Source organism: Camelus bactrianus, chromosome 24 (assembly GCF_048773025.1).
Source record: "Camelus bactrianus isolate YW-2024 breed Bactrian camel chromosome 24, ASM4877302v1, whole genome shotgun sequence".
In the NCBI taxonomy this organism is placed as follows: domain Eukaryota; kingdom Metazoa; phylum Chordata; class Mammalia; order Artiodactyla; family Camelidae; genus Camelus; species Camelus bactrianus.
This window is the reverse complement of record NC_133562.1, coordinates 6019577-6045845: the sequence shown is the minus strand read 5'-3', so window position 1 is coordinate 6045845 and position 26269 is coordinate 6019577. Positions and strand designations below refer to the sequence as shown.

The 26269-nt window shown below is 32.7% G+C and overlaps 1 protein-coding gene across 1 annotated transcript in view; it reads left to right on the top strand.

The window, feature by feature from the left end:
- SMCHD1 (structural maintenance of chromosomes flexible hinge domain containing 1) overlaps positions 1 to 26269 on the top strand; it is a 114890-nt gene that overhangs the window by 37395 nt on the left and 51226 nt on the right. Inside the window, exons 13-25 of the mRNA XM_074352512.1 lie at positions 967 to 1161; positions 2654 to 2767; positions 3348 to 3454; positions 4185 to 4267; positions 4479 to 4592; positions 10236 to 10313; positions 10393 to 10512; positions 13568 to 13712; positions 17183 to 17279; positions 18627 to 18699; positions 20685 to 20824; positions 21443 to 21577; positions 23545 to 23772. Of these exons, the coding sequence (XP_074208613.1) occupies positions 967 to 1161; positions 2654 to 2767; positions 3348 to 3454; positions 4185 to 4267; positions 4479 to 4592; positions 10236 to 10313; positions 10393 to 10512; positions 13568 to 13712; positions 17183 to 17279; positions 18627 to 18699; positions 20685 to 20824; positions 21443 to 21577; positions 23545 to 23772 (1629 nt within the window). The remainder of the gene's footprint in view (positions 1 to 966; positions 1162 to 2653; positions 2768 to 3347; positions 3455 to 4184; positions 4268 to 4478; positions 4593 to 10235; positions 10314 to 10392; positions 10513 to 13567; positions 13713 to 17182; positions 17280 to 18626; positions 18700 to 20684; positions 20825 to 21442; positions 21578 to 23544; positions 23773 to 26269) is intronic.

The window sequence follows — 26269 nt, the reverse complement described above, 5'->3', positions numbered from 1 at the left end:
ACAAGATATTGAATATGGTTCCCTGTGCTATACAGTATAAACTTGTTGTTTATGAAATCATTTTTAATTTTGCCCCATTTTCATTTGGAAATGTATATTGTAGGGTAAGGTATGTAGGGAGACTGAACTTCTGTAATTCTATGCGTTGTTTTCTGTTTAAGCATGTGCTGTGGAGATTGTCTTCCTTATTCATTCTCCTGAAGACTAGCATTAAACACATTTATAGTAGCTTATGATGGAATGTAAATCTCTATACTATCTCCCAGCAGGATGTGAAGAATGATAAGCAATAAAACATTTTCTTCTTATGTATTATTAGAAAACAATTTTTGTTTTATGACTTTTTTGAATAAATATATATATATATATATAAAAATACATAATTAAAAGGAAAAATGTGTTTTGCAAAGCAGTGTTTCTTAAGCTTTTTTTTCACTATCACCCTGTAAAAGAGCCTTTTTAAACTTTCCACCTTCCCCACTTGCTCCCACTACATTTTAATACCATAGATATACCATATATATGTTTAAGTACATATGTATGTATATCTGTGCGTGATACATAAAAAGATATTTTCATTGCCCTGTTGAGAATGTGCATGGTTCACAGTAAGAGGGCTTCAAACTACCCCTTTCCCATGACCAGCTAGTTTTCCTCCTAGGCAGCCAGTGTTGGTAATTTTTTGGTGTATCCTAGGATTTAAAACAGGGAAGGAAGTCTTTGTTGGTATTAACCATTGAGACCTTGGGTCCAAGGATGGTACAGAGATTTTCTTTCTTTAGTAATGCATTTGTTAAAAATCTAAATTTGTATGGGAGAAGGATCCAGCAAAATAGTTTAGTGTTTTTATTAGCTTTTCTGGGGTGGATGGGTATGTGGAAGGACGAATGGAATGAATGAGAAGTGTCTGTTGTTGTATTTGTTTATTAGTAGCTGTATTTCATAGAACACTTTAAAATTTTACAGGAGCAACGAATGAAAATTGACAGAGAATTTGCTTTATGGCTGAAGGACTGTCATGAAAAGTATGACAAACAAATAAAATTTACACTTTTTAAAGGAATAATTACACGTCCTGATCTTCCTTCAAAAAAACAGGGCCCCTGGGCAACTTACTCAGCAATAGAATGGGATGGGAAAATATACAAAGCAGGACAACTGGTAAGTTTAACTTATTTTTAGATTCGATTTTTAGTAGAATTTGAAACTAAATTAGATATATTAGAATTTATCAACAGCTAAAGATGATATGTGTATTCTTGGTTCCTCCAGAGCCAGAAAAAAATGAAAAGACCAACTGATTTAATTACATAATTTAACAGGACTTTTTTTTTTAAACTTGATTTTTACCAAGTCTCAGTTAGAAAGACTTTTATTGTTTCTTGCACTAAACTTTACTCAGATGGAGAATTTCTTTTTTTTTTAAATGTGATATGAAGAAAAGATTTTTCATCTAATTTTTACTGAATACCTGCTGCTTGTGGAGCATGCAGAATCTGGGAGATATATTTTGTCCTTCAGGCTGTTCGAGCCTGAAAACCGGGATAATCTAAGCAAAGTAATAATAGGTAAGAAGGGAGTAATTGCTGTGAAAATAGAGAATGAGTAGTACTTCCATAGTTCAGAAGGAGAGAGTTTTCTGACTGGTTAGCCTGGAAGAAGAGCGGAAATCATACAATTCTTTAGGTATGAAGTAGCATTTGTATGGACCTTGAAAGAGGTAGTGGCTCAGCTTTACAGAGGTACTTATGAAGATAATAAATCCATAAATGTGACACTCATCATTATATATTGAAAGCCTTAGAAATGGATCACCTCAAAAAAGTAGTGTGTGTAGCTAGAGCTACTTTTCCAACATTTAGAAGTTAGCAGAATGAAAAAGAAAAGCAGGCAAAGGAGAATGAAAGGGATAATATGGTGAGAGAGAAGGAAACCAAGAGAATAAGGTATCTGTGAAGTCAAGTGGAGTTAGAAGGAGGGAGTGATCAGTTTTGTCAAATTCTGTGTGATGGTCAAGTAAATGCTTTCTCAGAGAAGATAATCTGAGCACAAAGACAGGTAATGGGGAAACAACCAGCAGCAGAGTTGGCTTGCCACAACCTTTTCTTGTGTGTGAAGAGAAATAGTTTAGAAAGGAAATGAGGCTGGAAGGTGGGCTTGATGTAAACTCTTGTAGTCCTTGTTTGGAATTTTTTTAATTAGACTAATGGAAATCACTCTTAGATTTTTCAAGCCAGGTAAGGAAAAGAAATACATTACAGAAAGTTTTGAGCTAATTTATTTGAAAGAAATGATAACTTTATAAGTCACTATTCACAGTCTACAAGCAAGATCTTATGGGGGAAAATGTTTTGAGATACTTACATTCATAGTAATTGAATTAGAAGGTGTTACGGACCTTTTAGACACGTGCATAGCTATGTCATTTTTGTATGAAGAAGCTGGTGTGTCTTTATCAATGTATGTTACAGATAAGTGGAGAACTTCACAAATATAACTATTAGAATATTAAAATGCATTTTTTTGTTAAATTTTTCTAATGATGCTGAGTTTTTCCTGGTATAAAATAGTTTTGTTAAATAATTGCTAATATTAAATCTATTTTTCTAAATAAATATTAATACTAAAGTCTTTCTTTAAAACCAAATATTAGGTCAAGACAATCAAGACACTTCCTCTCTTTTATGGAAGTATTGTAAAATTTTTCCTTTATGGTGATCATGATGGAGAAGTATATGCTACAGGAGGAGAGGTTCAAATTGCAATGGTAAGGCCCTGAGTACTGAAAAATATGTATTGAAAGTCTCCTGGTACTACTCGTTTTCTTTTGCTTACTTGTTAAAATAAAGATACAGTATTCTATTTTGCCTTATATTTGGCTTTTTCAAAATTAGATAAAGTAGTGGTAGCATGAATTTTTATGCTTCATATTTGGTGTTTTTAACAATCTGTAGAACTTAACATCTGTGTGCCCAATGTTTAACAAATGTTACATATATTATTGCTAGTTATCACAGTAATTTTGTAAAGTGCACATTTCATCCAAGGCCCACAAACATAAACATTGGAGCTAGAATTCTGTCTTGAGAATGGATAACTTCAAAACTAGAGTGGGTTTTATCCCTGTACAATGCTCTTATTAAAATTACAGTTGTATTTAATTAAGCATAAGGATGTTTACTTGAAAAATGGAAATAAACACTGTGGTATTATGTAATAATAATAGCTATATGATTTATATACATAATTAGGATAAAAATTTGTTTCTTTGGAAGGAATGAATGTTCTCGTTGCAGCTAAATTTAAATATATGTATTTTTAATATTGGTATAAATAAATTTATTCAGGAACCTCAAGCACTGTATGATGAAGTAAGAACTGTGCCAATTGCAAAGCTGGATAGGACAGTAGCTGAGAAAGCTGTGAAAAAATATGTAGAAGATGAAATGGCAAGGTAATTTATATTTCAAAATGCATGGTAAAAAACAAACAAACAAGAAAAATCAAAAGGAATTGACCTTTTAGCTGTTCTTGAGTGTACTGTCATACTCTTCTAAGTGGGCACTTACAGTCTCAGCTGTCTGTATGGTGACAGACTTCTTGCTGTTAAAAAAAAAAACCTGAGAGCTCTAATTATAAAAACAGAATCCTGTTATTTGTTTTATAGAAAAATGAGGAAATCTTACATCTCTAAAGTATCACTGTTACAGGCACTATAATTAAGTTTATTAAAGAATGAAAAACTTTGGCCTGCAACTAGAAGAGAATGGTAGTAACTGCTGAGAGGCAAAGATTAGTACAGAAGAAGTAAAAGGAAGTTGAAAAAACTGTTTGTGGTTCTTGTATAGCTAATGATAGTTACTTTGATTTTTACTGAATCTCATTCATTCTTTTATTGGTAGAGTTTATCCTATCTCCCAAAAGTAGCTTGTAAATGAATAAAAAAATCACAAGAAATGGACAATTCCTGGCTCTTAACAGCAAGGGATTTTGTTTTTTGTCTTCATAGCCACAGAACTGGTTGAGGAGAAAATGTTTAGATTTATTAATCATATAGAATTTCAGATTTAACCTTTCAAAATAAATTAGAAATAAATATTAAAGTTTATAGTAACTTTTATTTTGAAATATAAGACCATAATTAAGACAGTTCATGAAACATTAATATGCTGGTTTCATAATAGGCTCCCTGATAGATTGTCAGTAACTTGGCCTGAAGGAGATGAATTATTGCCAAATGAGATTAGGCCTGCTGGAACCCCCATTGGTATGTTTTTTGTTTTTTGTTTTGTGTGTGTGTTTGTGTTTGTGTGTGTGCGTGTGTTTTATTACTGAGAAAATGCTTGTGTCTTAACATTTCATGGTAAAAACACTCTGGAAAAAAAAATCTGTAAAACACTCTGTATGAAGACCTAGCAGATTAGTCAGATTCTTTGGGTATAACTAAGACATTCTTATTTTAAATTTTGGACTGATAGGTGCATTGAGAATTGAAATACTGAATAAAAAAGGAGAAGCAATGCAAAAACTTCCAGGAACAAGTCATGGAGGGTCAAAGAAACTCCTGGTTGAGCTCAAAGTTATATTACACTGTGAGTATACAAACTAATTTGGATCTTTAATATTGTTCTTAAAGGTATAATACATATTTTAACATCTTCATATAATTATTGATGACCAAGCAATCTGATAGTGGGTTTGATTAAAGTTAGGAGTTTCAGGTGTGTTATGAATAATTCATTTTTTAAAAAATCAATAGTTCTCTGAGGGTTTTTTTTTTTTTTAACACTTTATTCTGAATTTTCCCACATAGGTAACTGGTATAAAATAAAGATATGGTTTATATACATATAGGAATTTGTACTGAATAGGCATTTAGATTGGTGGATAATCCTTAAGATTCCCTTCTAAATAAAAGTGCTGTGGTTCTCAATCTATGGGTAGAAGTACTTGTTTCAGATGAGATGCCTGGCCCACTGTTAGGTAAAGGGAAAGAACTGCTGTTATTACTCATTTTGCATTTTCCTAATTTGAATCATTTTGTTTGTTGACTTTCTTGTCTATTGTTTTTTTTGTCTTGACTGCCTGAAAGTATTTTCAATAATCCGTTCTTTCACTGTATACTTGGATTTCTAATTTATGGAGTTTAAAGACACGGTGTTTTATTCAATATGTATTAATTTCCAACATTTAAAAACTAGTCAGTGATAGTGTATACTTTCATTGTATAAATGTTTTATTAGACCTCAGCAGCATTGAACAGTTTGGCTAACTCACTTTTTGTCCATCTCCAGAACTTTTTTTATTATTCCAACCTGAAACTCTGTAGTTATAAATTCCAGTTACTCCCTCCCCTCATCCTATGGAAATCACTTTTCTTTCTTTTTTTTTTTTTGGCGGGGGGACGTAATTTTATTTTTTTATTTATTTAAATATAACATATATAAACATATATTTTATTTATATATTATAATATACAATATATTATAATGTATTATAATATATCAATATATTATATTGTATATTATTTATATATATATATAAAGGAGGTCTGCTGATTTTGAACCCAGGACCTCGTGCATGCTAAGCACATGCTCTACCATTGAGATGTACCCTCCCACCTCACTTTTCTACTTTGTCTCTGTGAATTTTACTATTTTGGGTATCTCATATAAATAGAATCATGTAATATTTGTTCTTTGTGTCTAGCTTATTTAACTTAGCATATCTTCAAATTCCATATGTGTTATTGGCATGTGTCAGAATTTCCTTACTTTTTAAAGCTAAATATTCTGTTACATGTCTATTTTTTGTTTACCTATTCATCCTTTAATGGACACTTAGGTTCATTCCACACTTTAGCTTTTAAAAATGATGATAGTATGAACTTTGGTGTACAGATATCTTTTCAAGTCCCTGATTTCAATTCTTTTGGGTATATACTCAAGTGTGGAATTGCTAGATCATATACTAATTCTGTATTATTTTTCACAGTGGCAGCACCGTTTTACATTCCCATCAGCAGTACACAAGGGTTCTAATATCTTCACATCCTTCCCAACATATGTTATTTTCTGTTTTTTTTTTTAATTTTTTTTTTATAAAACTCATCCTAATTGTGGTATGTCACTTACTGTGGTTTTGATTTGCATTACCTGTTATCAGTGAAATTGAGCATCTCTGCATGTGCTTATTGGCCATCTTTGGAGAAATGTCCATTCAAATCCTTCGTTCATTTTGAAATTAGATGGGTTTTTTTGTTGTTAAGTTGTAGAAGTTATGCATTTTGGGTAATAATCCATCTTCAGATACATGATTTTCATATATTTTCTTCCATTCTGGGTTGCTTTGTGGGTTTCCTTTCCCCCCAGTGATGGTGTCGTTTTATGCAGAAAAGTTTTTAGTTTTGATCTAGTCCAGTTTATTCTTCCTTCTGTTGCCTATGCTTTTGATGTCAAATACAAGAAGTCATTGCCAAATCCAGCATCATAAAGCTTTTCTTGAATGTTTTAGAGTTTTACAGTTTTAGTTCTTACATTTAGTTCTTTGATCTGTTTTGAGTTAACTTTTATATAGGTTAACTTCTTTTGTATATTAACTTTTGCATGTGGATATCTGGTTTTCCCAGCACCATTATGTCAAAAAGATTGTCTTTTCCCCCATTGCCTGGTCTAGTAATGTCGTCAAAAGTCATTTGACCATATATATGTGCAATGATTTCTTCTTGGCTCTTTATCCATTGGTCTGTATGCCTGTCCTTAAACACTAATACCACAGTATTCAAATTACTGTAGCTTTGTAGTAAAATTTAAAATCGGGAAGTGTGAGTCCTCCATCTTTGTTTTTCTTTTTCAAGATCATTTTTGCTGTTTGTGTCCCTTGAGATTTCATATGAATTTACAATGGATTTTATATTTCTGCAAAAAATGGCATTTTGATAGGTATTACATTGAATCTGTAGACCAGTTGGGTTATTAGTGTCATCTTAATAGTCTGTGAACATGATTTTGAATTGTGCACGTTTTCTGAATTTGTTTATTAGCTCTAAAATTTTTGTGTGGAATCTTTAATTTTTCTACATCTATGAACAGAGATAGTTCCTTCCTTTTGAAAATGGATTCCTTTCCTTCCTTCCTTCTCTTTTCTCTCTTCTCCCTCTCTCTCTTTTTGTTTTTGCCTGGGACTTCCAGTGCTATATTGAATAAGAGTGCTGAAAGTGGCATCCTTGTCTTGTTCCTGATCTTAGAGGTAAAGTGTTCAGTCTTTCATCATTAAGTTTGGTAGCTGTGGGCTTTTCATGGCCCTGCAAGACTCCACACATGATCTAGTGCTGTCTGCCTTTTAGCGTCATCTCATACCATATTTATTCTCATTCACCATATTCCTGATCATAATTGCATTTTATTTTGTTCATATACAAGCCCAATTTTGCTACCTCTGGACCTTTGCATATTTCCTGTGCTTAAAACTTTCAAATCGTTTGAAAGTTGAGAAGCTCTTTATTTCTCAGGTTTTACGTTGTCGCTTTTATTAGAGAGTCTTCTTATAATAATGAGATTTTCTTAAAATTTTTCCAGTTTCATATTTATTTCCTTAAATTTATTTGTATAACTCGAAATTTTATTTCTTAAATGTGTCTTTGCTCTCTAGAATGGATGGCAAAGTGTTTGTAAAGGATCTGGTAGTAAATATTTAGGCTTTGAGGGCCATAAGTTCTTTGTCACAACGACCTAACTGCCATTCTAGAATGAAACCAGCCATGAACAGTAAGGTAGTTTACAGACCCCTTGCTCTATAGGATAGAAACTCTGTGAAGACAGGATATTTATATTCTTCACTGTTTTCTAGTGCCTAGTATATAGGAGATAATTATTAAGTATTTGTTGAATAAATACATAAAAATTAAAAAGTTGCTTGATCTTTTCTAGAGAACTTCTGTTGGTCATTTACTGTTTGATTTCCATTATAGATTTATAATTGCAACATAGTTTAATTACATTTTTTTCTGTTACAAATGAAACAGGTAAAACCAGAGTTATGTAATGGGCCTTGATATGTGTAGGTTAACCTAATTCAACAGTTATGGAATATTTGGTTGCACTTGCTGTCATGTGTCCTTTTTTGTGGTTGTTCAGTCTCAAGTGCATGCATCTTTAAAAACGTATATTTTCAGTTATCACAGTAATTCTTTGGTATCATCTAATACCCAATCCAATTTAAATTTCCCTGATTTTCTAAAATCTTTTACAGTTGTTTTTTGGTGATAAGGTACATATATTATATATATATATATATATATTTCTTCTCTGGAAGAAAAGGCACTGAAGTGTAGCCCCTTTTCCCTTTTTTTCTGTGACAGTAATTTGCCGACATAACCCATTCACTTGTAGAGTATTTCACATACTTGTTTGTTTCTTTGGAATATCGTTTAACTTGTTCCACTATTTGTTCTATTTCCTGAAAACTGAAAGTTATCCTGAAAGCTTGAATAAATTTTGATTCACCATTTGTTTTTTTCCTAAAGCAAGAACCAATCCTTCATAGTGAATCTGTGTTTCTTATGGTATTACATCAAGAGGCATTTGATGACTAATTAGTTGTCCCACTTTTAGTGCTGCCAGGTTGGATTATAGAATTCATTTGGCTATTATGATTATAAAATTCTCCTTTCATCCATCATATAATGGTTTCATCCATTAATGATTTTTTGCTTGAATTAGTTATTTGGTATGCAAAATGGTGATTTTCTTCCCTCCTTGATTCTTTAATTTCTTCCCAATTTATTATCCTTCCTAATTTACTTATTAGTAAGATATTTCCTTTATCAGTTAGGGCCATTGGTTTACTCTGAAACACAACTTTTACAGGAAATGCAGCATAAAGACTTAATTCTTTTCCTTTAATTGCAAATTACCAGTCAGGAATTGGTGCTGTACTGTGCTGCTCAGTGACTGGTTCTTTGTTTTTTTGTAAAAGTGTTTTGTGAATTTATGGGTTTTATAGATTTAACATGCTTCATTAATTTTGATGTGCCTTCACGCTTGCTCCTCTGTTTTCTTGATATGATCGTTTGATCTTTCTTCCTTTCTGGCTCAAGATACCCTAGAATCTTCTTATACATGTTCTACCCTAGACCTGGATTCACCCATTACTCCTTGTGCCTTTCAGTGGGGAATGGTATATAGAGGTCTGATTGCTCATGGCCACTGGGTGAAATTACTTCTAAGCTTTTTAAATTGATAGCTAACCATGAATAGTTTTGTAAAAGGGAAGAAAAACTGAATTGATATTGATATTTTGGGTTTTTACTTAACCACTTTGATTTTATGCTTTTATTTCTTGTATGTTGAAAATCTTGATTCTTAACATTAGCAGTTACTTACTTAGTTTATTCTTGATTTATCCTGTACTTTCAGAATAATGATAATTATAAAATTACTAATAACAAGACTCCTGGATTAAGTTTGACTGCTGAAGTACCATTTGTCCTTAGAGTTTTTTTCTGTATGTATAAAGAGTGGGGGGAAAAAAAATTCTAAAGTCAAAGTGACTTAAAATAATTTTTTTTTAATGTGGTTGTATCACCTACCTACATTTTGGTTTTGCTTATAAACTGCTTTATTTTAATTTCATTTTGTGAATATTTTAGTCATTTACATCATTCCAAAGTCAAAAATAAGTAACAATGAATATTTCAAAGAAGTGATTTCATCTTTCTGTTTTTTTCCTCCTTCTTTAGATAGTAGTTTTATTAGTTTTTGATTTATCTTCTCTGTGTTTCCTGTTACAATGCTAAGCAAGTACAAATGTGTTCTTTCCCTTCCTTATAAAAAAGGTAGCATATGTTTTTACTCCTTGCTTTTTACTCTTAATAGATCACTGGGTCTTAGAGGTTACTCTGTGTAAATAAATTATGCTATTTTAATCTTGAAGAAAACTTTTTAAGGAGAAATTTTAATAGCAGAAAAAAGTTTCTCTATGTTCTTTTGTTTGTACCAGTTAAGCTTATTTACAGATACATTTTTAAGAATTGAAGTAAAGGAATTTTAATGGGCCAAATGAATAAATTTTCATTATGCTGTTGATTTGCATAGGATAGATTTAGATCTTTCGAAGTTTCAAGACTATTTTTTAAAATGTACAGCAAATAGGTATTTGATGCCAGTGTGACATCATTTCATACTCATGTTCTATATTCAGTATCTTAAGGTATATATATTTTTTCTTTTATTAAGCTTCAAGTGGAAATAAAGAAATCATTTCACACATTAGTCAACATGGAGGAAAATGGCCTTACTGGTTTAAAAAAATGGGTGAGTAGTTATTCTGAATGCTAAAAATTGTATCAATATTATGTTTACTTGAATTTTAATTTTTTCTTAATTTTTCCAGAAAATATTCAAAAGTTGGGGAATTATACTTTGAAATTACAAGTTGTATTGAATGAAAGTAATGCAGACACTTATGCAGGAAGAGCACTACCATCTAAAGCAATTAAATTTTCTGTTAAAGGTAAGCAAAGTACCAGTATATAAACTATATGCTGAAGGTGGCATTTTAAATCAAGAGAGAAATAGATAATTTAACAAAAGATGTTTAACCAGTTGTATAATCCTCTTGGTCTTACTTAGAATGGCTTTATAATTCTGCTTGATAATCTTATTCCTTATAATTTTTTTTTTGAAAACATTGTTTTCTTGCTCCCCTTGTTACTAAAATCCTAAAGTTATTCTGATTCCTGATTTTTGCATGTTAATCCCCTGCCCCGGCTCCCCATCCACCCACTCCCATCTTCCCTCTGCAATCCCCACATGTTTTGATTTTTCAGGGCATCGGGGAGTGGGTGGGTCCCAATTTCTTTTTTTCTTTTTTTTTTTTTAACTTTTTTAAAAAATTGAAGTATACTTAATTTACAGTGTTGTGTTAGTTTCAGGTGTACAGCAAAGTGATTCAGTTATGGTCCCAGTTTCTGAAATTTTAAATTCTAGAAATTTTTCTTGAATTACTTTGATTTCCTACTGTTTTTTTCTTTCTACTACATCTGATATTAAGATGTTGGACCTCTTGACTTGTGTACAAATAATTGTTTTTTTTCTGCTTTCCAACTCTTGGTTTTATTTTTCTACTTTATAGGAGACTTCCTTAACATGATGTTCTACACTTTCTATTGAATTTTTCCTTTCTGCTATCATTTTTTAGTTTTTAAAATCTTTTTTTCTCTAGTTATTCCTTTTCAAAGCATTCTCTTCCTACTTCATGGATTCAGTATCTTTATTCTCTGAGGCTATTAATAATAGTGGCTTTTTTTTCTTGACACATTTAAACTTTGTTTATAGCCTGTTCCCTCTTTGGTGTTTTTTTTCGTGTTTGCTCTGACTGTTTCCTGTTGGATGCTCTCTTACATTACTGGTGATTTGCTCACATTGAGCAATAGAAATTTGAGGGGGAAGGGTATGGCTCAGTGGTAGAGCACATGCTTAGCATGCACGACATCCTGGTTTCAATTCCCAGTACTTCCGTTAAAAAATTTTTTTTAAAGTTAACATTCCTAAAAAGAATAGAACACTTGAGAACATTTATTTCATTTAGAGAGATGATAATAAAAGAATTTTAGGTTTTTCTCTTTCTTCAAATTCCCCAAAGTGGAGTACAAACATTTGGGTGTCAGCATTTGGGGAGCCAAGCTGGGGCAGACTTGGAGGTTTCACATTCTGTATTAATCTTTCACTTACTTGGTTTTCCTGTTATCAGTAAACCATGACACTTTTTGGTAGTGCTGTGTCCCTTACTCCTTAGACTTAGTCTTACCTTCCCCAGAGAAGAAATCCCATCTGTTGCTGTTGATGAGGAAGGCAGCTGACTGGCTCTGTGTATTAAGGGGTGGGATCTGGGGAACTGTTTCTCAAGTGGACTTCAGCAAGTCTTCCTTTTTTATTTCAATTTTATTCCATTGATACAGCCATTCTTGAGATTTTTGGGTGTTCCATACTGTGAGTTAAATTGGTTCTCTGCTTGCTTTGTTGATAATTGGAGATTCTATTTTTTGAGTCTTTCTGCTAAGGCAGTTACAGTTGCCAATAGGTTCTCCAGCTTTTGGATTCTTTTACTGTTGTCTTTTTGTTTGTTCGTTTGTTTTAGGGGGTAATTAGGTTTATTATTTTTTAAATTTATTTGTTTATTTTAATAGAGGTTCTGGGGATTAAACTAAGGACCTCATGCATGCTAGACATGCACTTTACCACTGAGCTACACCCTCTTCCCCGTGTTGTCTTTTTTCTTGTTCACTGTTTTTACACATTTAGGCCTTTTAAAAAAAATGTCTGTGTCATGTCACTGCTGTGAGGTTTTAGAGAGCGGATCTAAGTGCCTGTGATCACCTTGCCTTCTCTAATCAGAAAGCCACCTTGGAGAATGTTCCTTTTTGTGCATGCAAATCTACCACATTCTTTAAGTAACAGCTGTGGAACACATTCCACATCATGGATGTGCTATAGTTCTGGCAGTTTTCTTTTGATGAACACTTCAGTTTTTTCCAAATTTTTGGCTATTACAAATCACATTTCTGTGTGGGAAAACATTATGATGCTTTGTGTACGTGTGCTAGATTTTCTCTAGGGTGTATACCAAGAAGTAGAATTGCCAAGCTGAAGTGTGTGCTTTAACATTTTAAATACATTTATTGTCAAATTGGCCTCCTGAAAGGTTGTCCATGGTGCCGTCACCAACAGATTGAGAGTCCCAATATCTTTATGCTCATTTCTGGCCACTTAAATTATTTTTATTTAGTCTAGTTGGCGGTTAAATTAATTCTTTAATTATTAGGTTGTATACCTCTTCTAGCCTTTATTGGACATTATATGTCAGTGAAAGCTTGATCCTTTGCTGTGCCTACTTTAATAGTGTAAAGCTGTGGTTCTCAAATTTGAGTTTATGTCTGAATCACCTGCAGAACTTTTTAAAACGCAGACTGTTGGGCCTCACTCTCAGAGTTTCTGACTTAATAGGGTTGAGGTGAACCCTCAAATTTGCATTTCTAATAATTTCCCAGGGGATGGCTTGAAATTAGACTAGAGACCACACTCTGAGAGTAGCTGTTTATAGGAAGTTTTAATCATTGTGAATTTTAATTCTTTATTGCATACGTTGCAAATATTTTCTCATAGAGCCTCTTTTTTAACTTTGTTTATTGTATCTAATAAAGTATTTTAAACTTTATCAAATATATCTTTGTATAGCTATTGTGTATTATGTTTTGCCTTAGTTTTTCCTGTGATCAAATTATAAACATAGTTCTTTATTATATTCGTATAATTTCATAGCTTAGAAACATTTATATCTAGAATTTTACTTTTATACATGTATGAGAGAAACATCTTTATGGTTTCCGTAAGTGAAGTATAGTCATAATTTATATTGAATTATAGTTAACAATTTATATAAATTTTGCAAAGATCTAAAATGCCTTCTTTATCATAGTCTAATTTTCCATATATAAATGGATGTTTCTACCTACGATGAATCTTCTGACTGATGAATTTTCTTTCCATGTTTACTTTTTTTTATTAAGAGGGCAAGCCAGAAAAATTTTCATTTGGTCTTTTGGATCCTCCTTTCCGTGTTGGAGTCCCATTCAACATCCCTCTGGAATTTCAGGATGAATTTGGTCATACTAGTCAACTATCAACTGATATTCAGCCAGATTTTGAAGCAAGGTAATTAGAAGAATCAACTTGTATTTGACTTTATATTTGGTTAATATTCACTCTTTTCTTTTTTAAGACCATTTTCTAGGTGGGTTTCTTTGTTGTTGTTGTTTTTTTCTTTCAGTATTACCTAAATTTTAAAAATTTTGCATTAAAAAATCAATAGCCTAAACAATCAAAAAGTTTGATAACTTGTATGAAAAAGAGTAGTTCCTCTTCTCTCTGCCCTCTCCACCCTGCCCGCAATCCACTTCTCAACCACTTTGAGCTTTCTTACTTGAATCTTTTGGTACCTACTGCCATATATCTAAGTAACTTTTATATTGCTACTTCTTGATTCTTCAGTTTTAAGGATTATCTCTTTACTTAGGTGACAGAAGATGAGAACACACTATCTTGTTGCCACTTGTATTACAAATAAACCTCCTTCCTATTTATTTTATTCAATCAAGTTACATTCTGGCTTGATCAATAGTGCTTGCTTTATTACAATTATGTATATGCTAATCACTTTCTTTATTGCACAGCTTTGTTGTTGTTACACCTTTTTTCTTTGCTAAGTTTATTATAAATTAAACCCTAACTCTCTGCCAGTTGTTTGGTCTCTTTTCAAGAAGTTTGGTGCATAGATAACTTACTGGTTTCATATTCTTGGAGACATCTCTTTTGCAACTTTGTAACATGCTCTCATCTGGGTCAGTTGTTCTTATGCTTGTCCTTCTGTGATCTTCCTTCACCTTCATCCTGGGGATTTCATTTGTCTTTTGAGTTGGGGAAATATATTAAAAACAAAACCTTCTTTCAACCTAGAAAACTTCTTCACAAAGAGAAGAGAAAAAAAAAACAATTTTATGGTTGAATAAACAGTAAATCAGAATGTAATGCTCATCACAACCTGACAGAGTGCACGAACTGTAGGAAATCTTACTCTGTTACATGGATAAATAAATATAACTGAACACTTTCATGTTTTCAAGAAAAATTGCTAAGTGTAGACTGAGTGTAGAGTTTGCAGTTTGGAGTAAGTTGATCAGAAGTTAGGCCCAGGAAACTGGGAGGTAGGGGTTTACCTTTATTGATGATTACATTTCAGAGAGAGGAAACATTCCTGAATTTGTGGGAGTGTTAAGTAGCTTATTTTACTTCACATTTAACCTTTCATCAGTCTCCAGTTTTAAAAGAATCCATGTTCCTGTCCTTCTGCTGAAACACACCCTTCACTAGTTTCCTAAGAAAGGATATATGTGGGATAAAATACTTGCTCTGAAAATGTCTCTATTCTACTGGGTTGATTGAATTGAAAATTGGACACTAATTTCCATCAAAATTATGAAAGCACTGCTCTATTTTTCCATTTTTAGCTTCCAGTGTTGCTGATAAATTTAAACTCATTTTGATTAATTTTATTTTTTATGTTTCCTACATATTCTGTCTGGAAGCTTATAGGATCTACTTTTGATTGTCAATAGGGCAAAATTTTAGTTATTCATCATTGTATAGGTCTCTTCATTATCTGAAGTGCTTCATTCTCTCCTTCCATCATCACTGTTTCTCTTCCTAGGATCCTTATTTATTTGATGTTGTACCTTCTGGACTGGTTCTCTGATTTTCCTAGTTTTTCTGCCTTATTTTTCTTAATCTTTTTGTGTTTTTGCTTTACTTTTGGACAGACTTTCTCAACTTTACCTTTACAATATCTCCATTGAGTTTTTCCTTTCTGCTGTATTTTTAATTTTCAAGTGTTCTTCCTGGTTCTCTGAATATTCTTTTATAGATCCTGGTCTTTTATGAATGTAATACATTTTTTTACTGGTTAATAAACAGTAGTTAAAAAGTTAACTACACTGATAATCTTTGTTGTCTTCAAGTTAGTTGCTTTTTGTTTGTTGGGTTTTTTTTTATCTCTTTTCTTCATATATCTGGTTAATCATTGGTTATCTGCTTATAAATGGTGGAGAACTAAAATGTATGTAGGAAATTGTAAGAGTATGGGAGAGGCCATTGAGTGTGAACTCCACTACAGGATGATCTGTCTCCAGCACTTTGTTGGGGGAAATCCTGTTGCATCTTGAGGTCTTTTTCTTGGGCTGAGTGGTTTTCTCAAAGAAAAATGTTTAGTTTCTTGCCTAGAGGGGAATAATTTGGCTGTCCAGGTTTCTATCCAGTCCAGGAACAAGACTATGGTGGGATTGGGGGATGAGAGCATCTCAGTACCAGTATTCGTGTGCAGTTCATCCAGAATTACCCCTTGTTTTCTTTTTAGTATTTTATCCTTTCCTTCAACTTATCTTTTGTCCCCAGGTTCAGAGATTCTCAATTTTAACCTTTTCAGAGAATAATCTTCTAGTCATCTGCCAGAGGTGGGAGGAGAGATCTGTGGATCCTAATTTTTTTTTTGCCTTTCTCTTTTTACCTTACTAATGGAGGTACCTAGTAACACCAACTCCTTAGTGGTACCTGGGATTTCTATTGTATGTGTTGATTTCCAGCTTTTTCCATTGCTGTTTCATGGTTCAGTTTTCTTGGGACTATACTACGCCATTGGCCACTTGTCTGTCCTTTTTTTTTTTTTTTTTTTTTTTAGTAGCCAAGTTTTATTGTCCTTCTGTCTTCTTTCTTCCCTCCCATATCCTTGCCTGTAATAGTAATTGAAAGAAATCCCTTTGTTCTCATATTAATGAGGCTTTGAGAGAATCTCATGAAAGTAAATGTGTGTGGTTTATGTCCATCTTTCCCAGGGAAGTTATTTTACCTTATATGCCTCTTTACAGCTTTTTTTTCCAAACAAGGCATGTTGCTTAATTTTTACAACTTATTCATATAATACCTGTAAATATTTAAATTCCATTCATCAGAAAAATTAGTCCTTTTCTCTGTCATGGTGTTTCTCCCCTCGCCCTTTTTTTCTTTTTAACCTTATCCCTTGACAGAGTCAAGTGGCACTGTAAGGATCTACACGTGGTTAGAGGTGATTTAGGAATCACATTGCTTGTGGTAGTAGATTAGAGAATCTCAGTATGCATTCTAACAAGGTTACATTATCACAAGAGTGTACTTGATTATTTGGATTTTATTTAATATTGTCATTCAGTTTAATAGGTGCCAAAAATTCTCTGAAATCCCACTGGGTGAAGGATTTGAAAGAACTGGGGGCAAAATCTAAAGATATCCTTAGAGCTGACCGATTTGGATATTTCCTTTTCTTCAGCCCGCATACGTGGTCTAGCACTTGATTGTTTCCTTCCTTTATCTTTACCAGTTGGCCACGTAATATCACCTCTCAATACCTGTTGGACCATTTTTCTTTGTAAAAGAAATTCATGGGAATTTGTGTTCATTTATTTCTCCCTATTTTAAGAAATACTATTATATTAGAAAAATGAATTAAACAGAAGAATGGTATATGAGAAACCAGAACACACTTACAGCTTATTTGCAGGTAATGGAGGGAAAGTTAAAACGTAATTTATTTTTTCCAGTGGTTTATCTGTACATTATGAAGAAATAACCAAAGGACCAAATTGTGTAATTCGAGGTGTTACAGCTAAGGGCCCTGTAAACTCTTGTCAAGGGAAGGTAAGCTTTGTACATGAATGTTATAATATGTTTATTTCTTATTGTAAGAAAAATATGGTAAAAATGAAATTGGAGTTTTAAAATTGAATAACCTGTTTTTGTGACAAGATGACAGTAATGTCAGATTCTTAGGAATTAATCAGGATCATATCACCCAACTTAACCATCAGCATTTACATCTGAGAAAAACCAGTATGTTTGCTACTGTTGTTTTTTAAATTTTATGAATTAAATATGTTCATTTGTAGTCATTTTTGTTCTGGTCTCTTCATGTTCAAAGCTATTTTCAGCAGTTTCCTAGTTCTGTGCTTCTTTTTTCTCTCCAACTTTTTCCATCCATTTTTTGAATATTTTTCTTAGAAGAAAAACAAAAATATGAGAAACTTTAGCTTACTTGTGTATAAACATATTTGGGTTTGGTATTTGGATAAAGAAAGTGTTTGGAGAGGCATAAAGTTAGGGGTGGTAAAGACATAAATTCTAATAGGGTAATTTTTCAGTTAGGTATATAAAGCAGCTAATAGATTAATATGACTGAAAGGAACACAATAGCTAATAACTTAAGTAATACGTTACTGTTTTCCCCACTGTATCATTACCTTTGGTATATATTTAAGATTTTTTCCCTGTCAAAATGATGTTTAAAATAGAGCATGAGAGCTTATTTAAGTACTGTATACTATACTTCACTGTATAATCAAATCAAATATCAGGTTCTGTGTATCTTCCTGAATTCAGATTTTTCTGGAAAAAGAACTTGAAATTGGTGGAAAATTTGACTTAGATAAAAAAAAGATTTCTTGATTTTAAAGAACTTCATTTTGAAATAACTATTTTTGAAGAAGAGTTGCAGAGATGGTGTAGAGTTCACATATACTCTTCACCCAGCTTCCTCTGTTAACATCTTATGTAACTATCATATGTGTACCCAAACTAAGAAATTAACATTGATATAATTCTGTTAACAAAATTATAGACTTTAGCATTTCCCCAATTTTTCCACTATTATATTTCTATCCCGGGACCTAATCCAGAACACCACATTGTGTTTAGATATGTCTAGATTTTGGGTTTTTTCCATTTACTACTGTCCACATTTTTTCATAATGCCCATCCTGATTCTGATAACTATTCAGAGGTTATTCCTTTTGAATTTGAAGAGACTATGGTCTATAGAGAAAACGGGTTTTTTCACTTGCATCTCTTTCATACATATATATGATAATTTTAGCATAAATTTGCTGAGTAGATTTCTATAATGGTGTGAAAATGAAAAGCAAAAAATAAATCAGGTGGTAAATTATTTATTTAGGATTTGGATTTAATTAAAATAATTTTTTTCAACAGAATTTTAATCTGAAGGTTATTCTGCCGGGTTTAAAAGAAGACTCACAGATTTTGAAAATTAGATTACTGCCAGGTAGTATACTTTAAGAAATATTCCTTATATTTTTATGATAAAGTATAATGGTACTTGTAAAGGAGAAGTGTTTTTAGGTTTGGCTATGGTATACGTCTTAAAAATACATTTGAATGTCAAACATAGCACTGACAGAAACAACCGATTAAAAACAGGAAAACATTTAGGAAGATTTGAGTGGAGTTCTCAAAATAATCTTGGGAGAAAAATGTGAATATTGAAAATATATTGGGGGACTGTTCTTAGGGATGTACTAATTAGGCTTATGTTAGAGCTGGATCTATCCTTTACCTTTTCTGATATAATTGTAAGTATGTCATATTTTAAGGAGAAAATTTCTTATGCATTTATGTTGTTAGTGTGAATAATGATTTATCACCTTGAAAATGAAGTTACAGTGAAGTTACACATGGTAGAAAATGCTGGCTACTTGGAGAGTCAGTCTCTTACGGAGATATATTCTGCTATTAGCCCTTCTGGATTTAAGTCTGAACTCTTGACACTTACCAGTGAGGTACACTTGCTCTGTGCCTCAGTTTTCTCATGTGTGCAAGGGGGATAATACCTTCTTTCACAGGGTTTTTATGAGGATTAAATGAGTTAATGTAGACAGCCCTCGCTTTGCATGGTTTTGGTCGTAACTGAATAGAAGATACAGTTCCAGTTTGCACTAGTGGTATTGTGCAGAGTGAGAAGTGTGTGTGCTTGTAAAACACTTAGAGCAGTACTTGGTATGTAAGTTTTAGCTCTGATATTAACTATTACCACGATCATATCTTTGTCATATGTGACCCCTTGTACTGATTTTAATGAAAAGAAACATGTTAGCTATGTCCTTTCACAAATTCACATAGTTTGAGCTTTCCCTCAAGCATGAACTGACATAGAAGTGAAAATTGACCCATTGGTAGAAGTATAAGAAAAACTCGTTGCATATTATTACTTAAAAGACTTTTAAGAAGTTAGCTAAAACGCATAGATTACTCAAACCTATTCAAGTTAAATTCTTAGTAACCAGGTAGTTGTGACTGTTTTGGAATTTGAGAGTGAAGGTAGGAAGTAGGACTGTGTAGTAATAATGGTCAAGAGGTTTCAAATGACAAACTAGGACCTAACCTGAGTCTGCCACCTTAGTAGCCATGTAACCTGGAAAAAATAATTAATCTCTCTCAATCCCAGTTTCCACATCCATAATATGGGCATAATAATATTACCTTCTTGATTAAGGTCACTGTAAGGATTGTGAGAATAGTGTCTAATTTAAACTTAACACATTGCCTGGTACATAGTGAAAAACAAACATTAACTGATGTTATTAAGTTAAATGTTTGCAGTGACTGTTCTTTATAAACTTGTATTACCAGTATTTAATATAAATTATATTTTAAAATAACAGTGTTCATAGAGCACATCAAGTGGTCTTGCTGTGGAAGTGTGAACCCTTTTTTATTAACCCAGAGGAAACTTGTGGTGTAACTTGCTTATGACATCAGAGTGTTGTGGGTGACATAACAAGTAAATTGTCTGGTTATGTCATTACATAAACTGATCCTTTGAACAAAATTATCTAAAACAAGTGTGTAGTATGCCAGAGAAATCAGTCTCACTGTGTAAAGTTAAAGTTAGTAAATGAAGTAGTCTAATACAATTTTACTTTTATTCGTGAATACTTCTTTCCAGAATCTTTTAAAGATTTTACGTGTTTGGGTACTTTATAGTATGAGTTATCACTGTCTAAGCTTGATGCATATAACTAAGTCTGGACATTAGACATTTTTTACAGTTGAGGCATATATTGGTCTGGTCATGTATTGAATCTATGCATTTTGGGGATAGAAATGATTAAACATGCATATTTCTTTCTTTTTTCTTGGCATTTTAAAAATATTAAAACTTGAAATAGTTAAAAGCTATTTCTTTTGCTATTTTAACATTTCAGTCTTAGAAACTTGATTCTGTGTTTCATTATATAAATTTTCTGTTAGGTCCTCCTTGTCGATTGAAAGTGAAACCTGATTCTGAAATTTTAGTTATTGAAAATGGAACAGCTTTCCCATTTCAGGTAGAAGTTTTGGATGAATCAGACAATGTAACAGCACAACCAAAATTGATTGTTCATTGTAAGGTAAGCTATCATAAGATAAGAATATGTAGATTTTGAGTCCCATGGTAGTAAATGGAAATGACTCCTTAATGGTAAGTTTTATATGGTATCTAGATAGTGAAATGATTATTCCATGGAGAAATTTGTGGAATATCTCATTGCCAATAGTTTTCAGCATCCCTAAGCCAATAAAGGTGCCAGCTATGCCAGCCAAGTATTGAACTATGGATTCCTTCCATCTCATTCCTTGGTCCATCCGCCTCATTTCAGATGAAGTATTAACTTATGGATAGAATGATGGAAATCTCCTTTAGAAATAGGGATGGATGGATAAATGAATATGAGTAAAAGACCACAAAAAGGAAAGGGAAACCTAAATAGATAGAGTGGGGAAAAAAGAAGAATAAGGATTGAGGAAGCTGTTTTTTCTTCAAAAACAGACAATTTTTACTTAGAATTATAGAAACTTACTCTTTTTGTTCAGAAATTATATAGACTGTTAGTGAATTAAATTTAGACTGTCTAGTTTATAGCCGGAAGTAGTAGCTGTGGTGAATTATTTGAAAATTTAAATAACAATTATTGAATAATCAGTTACATTTGATTGAGGTCTTAAGTTATTTTGTATGCTTCCAATAGTTTTCAGGTGCTCCAAACCTTCCAATATACGTTGTGGATTGCAGTAGTACTGGAACCAGTATTTTATCAGGACCACCAATTCAAGTTCAGAATATTAAAAAAGACCAGACGCTTAAAGCAAAAATTGAAATACCTGTAAGTTGTTACTGTTACTCATTGATATTGTATTGAGTCTTTATACATACATTCTTTAACAGCTTTTAATATTTTATGTAAAGGTGTTTGACTTTTTAAAATGAGATATTTGCAGTTCTTTTAGCCAGAGGGAAGAAAAGGCAACATGAGATGATATAGTAAATAACATTTTGTATCAAATATTAGTTTTTTTGATCTAACCTTTTATAATATGTTTAGCTATTATTGAGTACATGTTCCTAAAATTAATTTTTTATTACATTAAAATATAACAGTTATCTGTTAGTTTTATTTTATTCTCTTTTTTCTTATAGTTTACACTTGTTTCTTAGAAAGTTTGGTCAGTATCCCTATTTAACCACCACTGAAGGATATATAAACATTTAATATGTATGTATAATTTAGAGAGTAATTAGTATTTTCATATAAAGAGATTGCTGTGTTAATGTGCCAGTAGGATACTGTTGTTATTGAATATACATCATGGCTGAAGGTGAAGCCAGCGTGGAGGAGAGCAAGCAGTTGATAAAAGCATTTGATCTCCTAAGATTGTTGAATGGGATAACAAATACTTAAGCAAGTAAAATACCTAAATGTGATTTCTTCATAACTGATGTGGGTGATAGATGATGAATAACCTGATCAGTTGATTAACTGATGTTTTCCTTTTAACCACACATCAACTAATAGATCTTGAGTCAAAAGGGTAAAAGCTTTTATTTTTTTAATTAAAATGAAACAATTTGACTTTATTCTTAACCTTTTCTTTCCAAGCTGGTTATATTTGATAATCTTCAAATATTTGTTATGCATTTCCTTTTTTGCATAATGTGGGCAGCATATTTTTGAACATACTATCTTGCAAAAGATCAGGAAGATTCAGGAGGAAAAGGCGTAGAGTTAGGGAGGAATCTGGGCTTGAAAGCAAGAGAGCATTTACATATAATTATGTAAATACTGCAGAGTAGCAGTAGGCAGAACACCATGGGTCCAGATCAGTTGAATTAAGACAGAGACCAAGGTATATCTTGTAAAATGCCGTTAGAAAATACTACCCAAAAGCAGTGACTCTTGAGTTTGAGTCAGGTGAATAAACTGTGCTTGTAATAGGTGGGTTATTGCCTGATACTCTGTGAGGTGGGAATTTAAAATATGTCATTGTTAATATGGATGGGCTTTGATAGGAATGACTGGATGAGCAAGGAGACATGAGTGAAGTAAGATTGTAAAGGTATTTTAGGCTTAGACTCATTTTGAATTTTTTATAACCTGTGGAATGCACTTTACCTGGATTATAAAATAATTTTGTAATGTTGTATTTTTGTGTACCTAAAATCAACTTACGTAGCCTACCATCTCATCTTTACTAATGTTTGGAACACTGATGTGCCCACAACGAATGACAAATACGCCATCTCAGCCTTCAGGGCATCTTGAGTTCCTGTCTAGCTACAAGCAACTCTGTCCACTTGCCACAGTGTATAATGAATTGAAAAAGCTCTAGAAGCTCCAGTGTAATCTGATATCGTAAATAATGTATTTTACGGCAATTATTCGTCTCTGATTTTATGGGGAATTCTTGATTTCCTACACCTTTATTCTTATTAATAAATGACCAAATCTGTCATGTGATTAAAATTTCACAAGTTTGCAACACTTGGAAGTAAATTTAGAAATACAATGGAAGATAATTCTTTTAAGTCCAAATATGGTAGTTTTTTGTTTTAAGAATGTGGCCACTCTCATTAATGATTTATAACTTGATGGTATAAAATATAGAATTATTAACAGTACAGTAACAGTACTCTTAATGAGGAAGCCTATGAATGTTAACAGTACATAAGATGATCTCCCATAATACTGGAAATAAATTCTTAAGCAGCGTAAAAGTTCACCATTAAAGCCCAAAAGTATGTTTTGAGTACAGATGTCATTCACTGTGTACTTGTGTTTTCCTCTCTTCCTAGAGTTGTAAAGATGTGGCACCTGTGGAGAAGACCATTAAGTTGCTTCCCAGTAGCCATGTTGCAAGATTACAGATATTCAGCGTGGAAGGACAGAAGGCAATCCAGATCAAACATCAGGATGAGGTTAATTGGATAGCAGGCGATATTATGCATAATCTTATTTTTCAAATGTATGATGAAGGAGAAAGAGAAATCCATATAACATCAGCTTTAGCAGAGAAGATTAAAGTAAGTATCTGAAGCAGATTGGTTACTTGCAAAAATTTTGTACATTTTTATGCTTGGAAGACTCCAAACAAGTCTTAAAAGGTATCCTCTAAGAAGCAGCTTGTCACACAAAAATACTCCTGTTACTTAAAATCCCAGGCTAAATAAGATTTTTTTTCATGTACTAGATTGAACTGTGAATGATTCATGTGTGACAAATTTGTACTTAGAAAAATGATTTTGACAAACAAAATTCAAGTGATGACCAACTGTATTTCTACACTTGCAGCCAGGATCACCACTTCACTAAAGTCATGTATTTGTAGCTATTCTGAAGACACTAAATAAAAGATCTGTTAAAGGGAAATGGTAAACAGTATTTGCTGACTACAGACCCCTTACTTGGCAGTTTGAAATTGGTATAGCACTCTGAAAGCGTGATCCTTAGAAAACAGTTTGGTCAATTTTCAGTCATTTCAGTTGGTCCTCATATCTGCTGCCGTCTAAATGTGTCATTTGCACCTTGATAGGGTGAATGTATACTTTGAAAATTTAACATCTCACTTAACCAAATCTAAATGGTTAGATTCTTATCACATGAAGTAGAGTTCTAGCACTCCTCTTATGATTGATTGAAAGAATAGTGGTCAGTCTATGCCTGCTGCTTTCAAAGTAGTTAAATCTGCTGTAACGAAACGCATGCATTCCTAAGTCACTGTGCTATGTAAAATGGTGCAATGAAAAAATGACAGGGCTTACTTACAGGGAAAATGAGAATTAGAGGTACAATAGTAGAACTTAAACTTCATCAGTCACCCATTTAAAAAAAAGATAATAAACTAATAGTAAATAGTAACGGTAATATGTATTAAATGATTACAAAGTTCATAAACACTCTCATAATATGGCAGTTTACCTTGCTTGTGGAGGTGAGTGCAGGAAGGATCGCAGCTTTAGTTTTAACTGTAAGGGGGTGGAAATTCCACTAGACGTGGACATGTGTGGTGCAACACAAAATCAGCTGAGGTAGGTAGGTGTTTGAGGTATGTTGTTCTGTGTATTCCTGCATTGCTTGTTTCAACTAGGTGCATAATTGCTTTATACTGAAAGTGTTCCCTGATATTTTAATTACATTTGAACAAATTTGCATTTTCAAAACAAGCATTGTAATGGAACTAACTGTGCTTTATTCCTTGGCATGTGTGAAGGAAAAAACTGCAAATCTTATGTGAGAAAAGAACTTCCTAAAAATCCAGGTTTCTTTAAAACGGTTAGAGATAAACATCCCCGTCTCTGGAAAACCAACATTTGTGGACCCGTATATAAGGGGTCTCAGTTAACTAAATTTTTAGAGAGTTGCTCTTGTGGGACAGGATATAGAAATTACTCTTTTGTACTGTTCTATTCTATAGCCATCCTGAGTCTCCAAATAGAGAATCTGACACTTTAAGAGAATTATTTAACAGGGGTTCAGCTGACATTATTTTAAAAATCTTATTTGGAATAACCCTTGCTCCCGCCACTTTAGTTTTTCCCTCTTTAATGAGGGAAGGGAGGACTGAAAGAGAAATAATCCTGATCCTGCTTGGAAGGGAGGCAAGCTGTTTTTAACTCTATCAGCAGGTTTCAGGGTGAGTAGTTTAAAAATGGTGCCAGCAGCCTGGTTTCTGAACTGATTCCTTGCTTTCTAATAATAATGTTTCCACATTTTAGTTTCTTATCAAGGTTAAGAAGAAACATTGACTGGAGAGCCTCTTTCTGTATCTAACCTTTTCTGCCATTCTTTCAGCTTTTGGCCTGCAGTTGACACATTTTGCAATGTGTTTATATATGTCTAGTGTTTATATACGTCTTGGGTTCCAAAGATTTTAAAACATGCCCCTCTTTATTGACGATAAAGGATATTAAATACTACTTTTATTAAATTAATTTTATACGCCCTAAAGTGGTTTTGTGGTCTTTAGAGAATTCTCTAATATTGAGGAAAGTCAACCTAAGCTGACCTAGGAATTCTCTGAAGTAACACAGCTAGGGTGAGGGAAGAGAGCCTCTTTGTGTAACTCCTGCTTGCTGCGTCCTTAAAGAAAAAAGGGTATGGTAAAGAATAAAGGATGGTTTAAAAAGATAAAAAGGTGACTAAGAAAATTAGAACAACATAAACTAGGATCAGAATATTGGAATATCAGTGATATAGGTATTACAACTACAGAAGGCTTAAAAGCATAAAGTTGAGCTAAAAATTCTTAAATAGAAATGATTATAAGTTAAAGTAGGATAAAGTAGGGTAATTAACTTTAAAAATGGAGTTTAAGAGATGTAAAGTTAAAATTGGACCTGAAGGCATCCGAGAGTGGATAAAGATCAAGTGGCCAGGATACTAATTACATCAGTGGATTTAACTTCTGTTTTCTCACCTTGCTGAATAAGAGTCCGCCTAGATCTCATTCAAAACCTGTATTGATAAGATTCTTAAAAAAAAACAAAACAATTATTACTTCTCAGAATTGATCACATGATT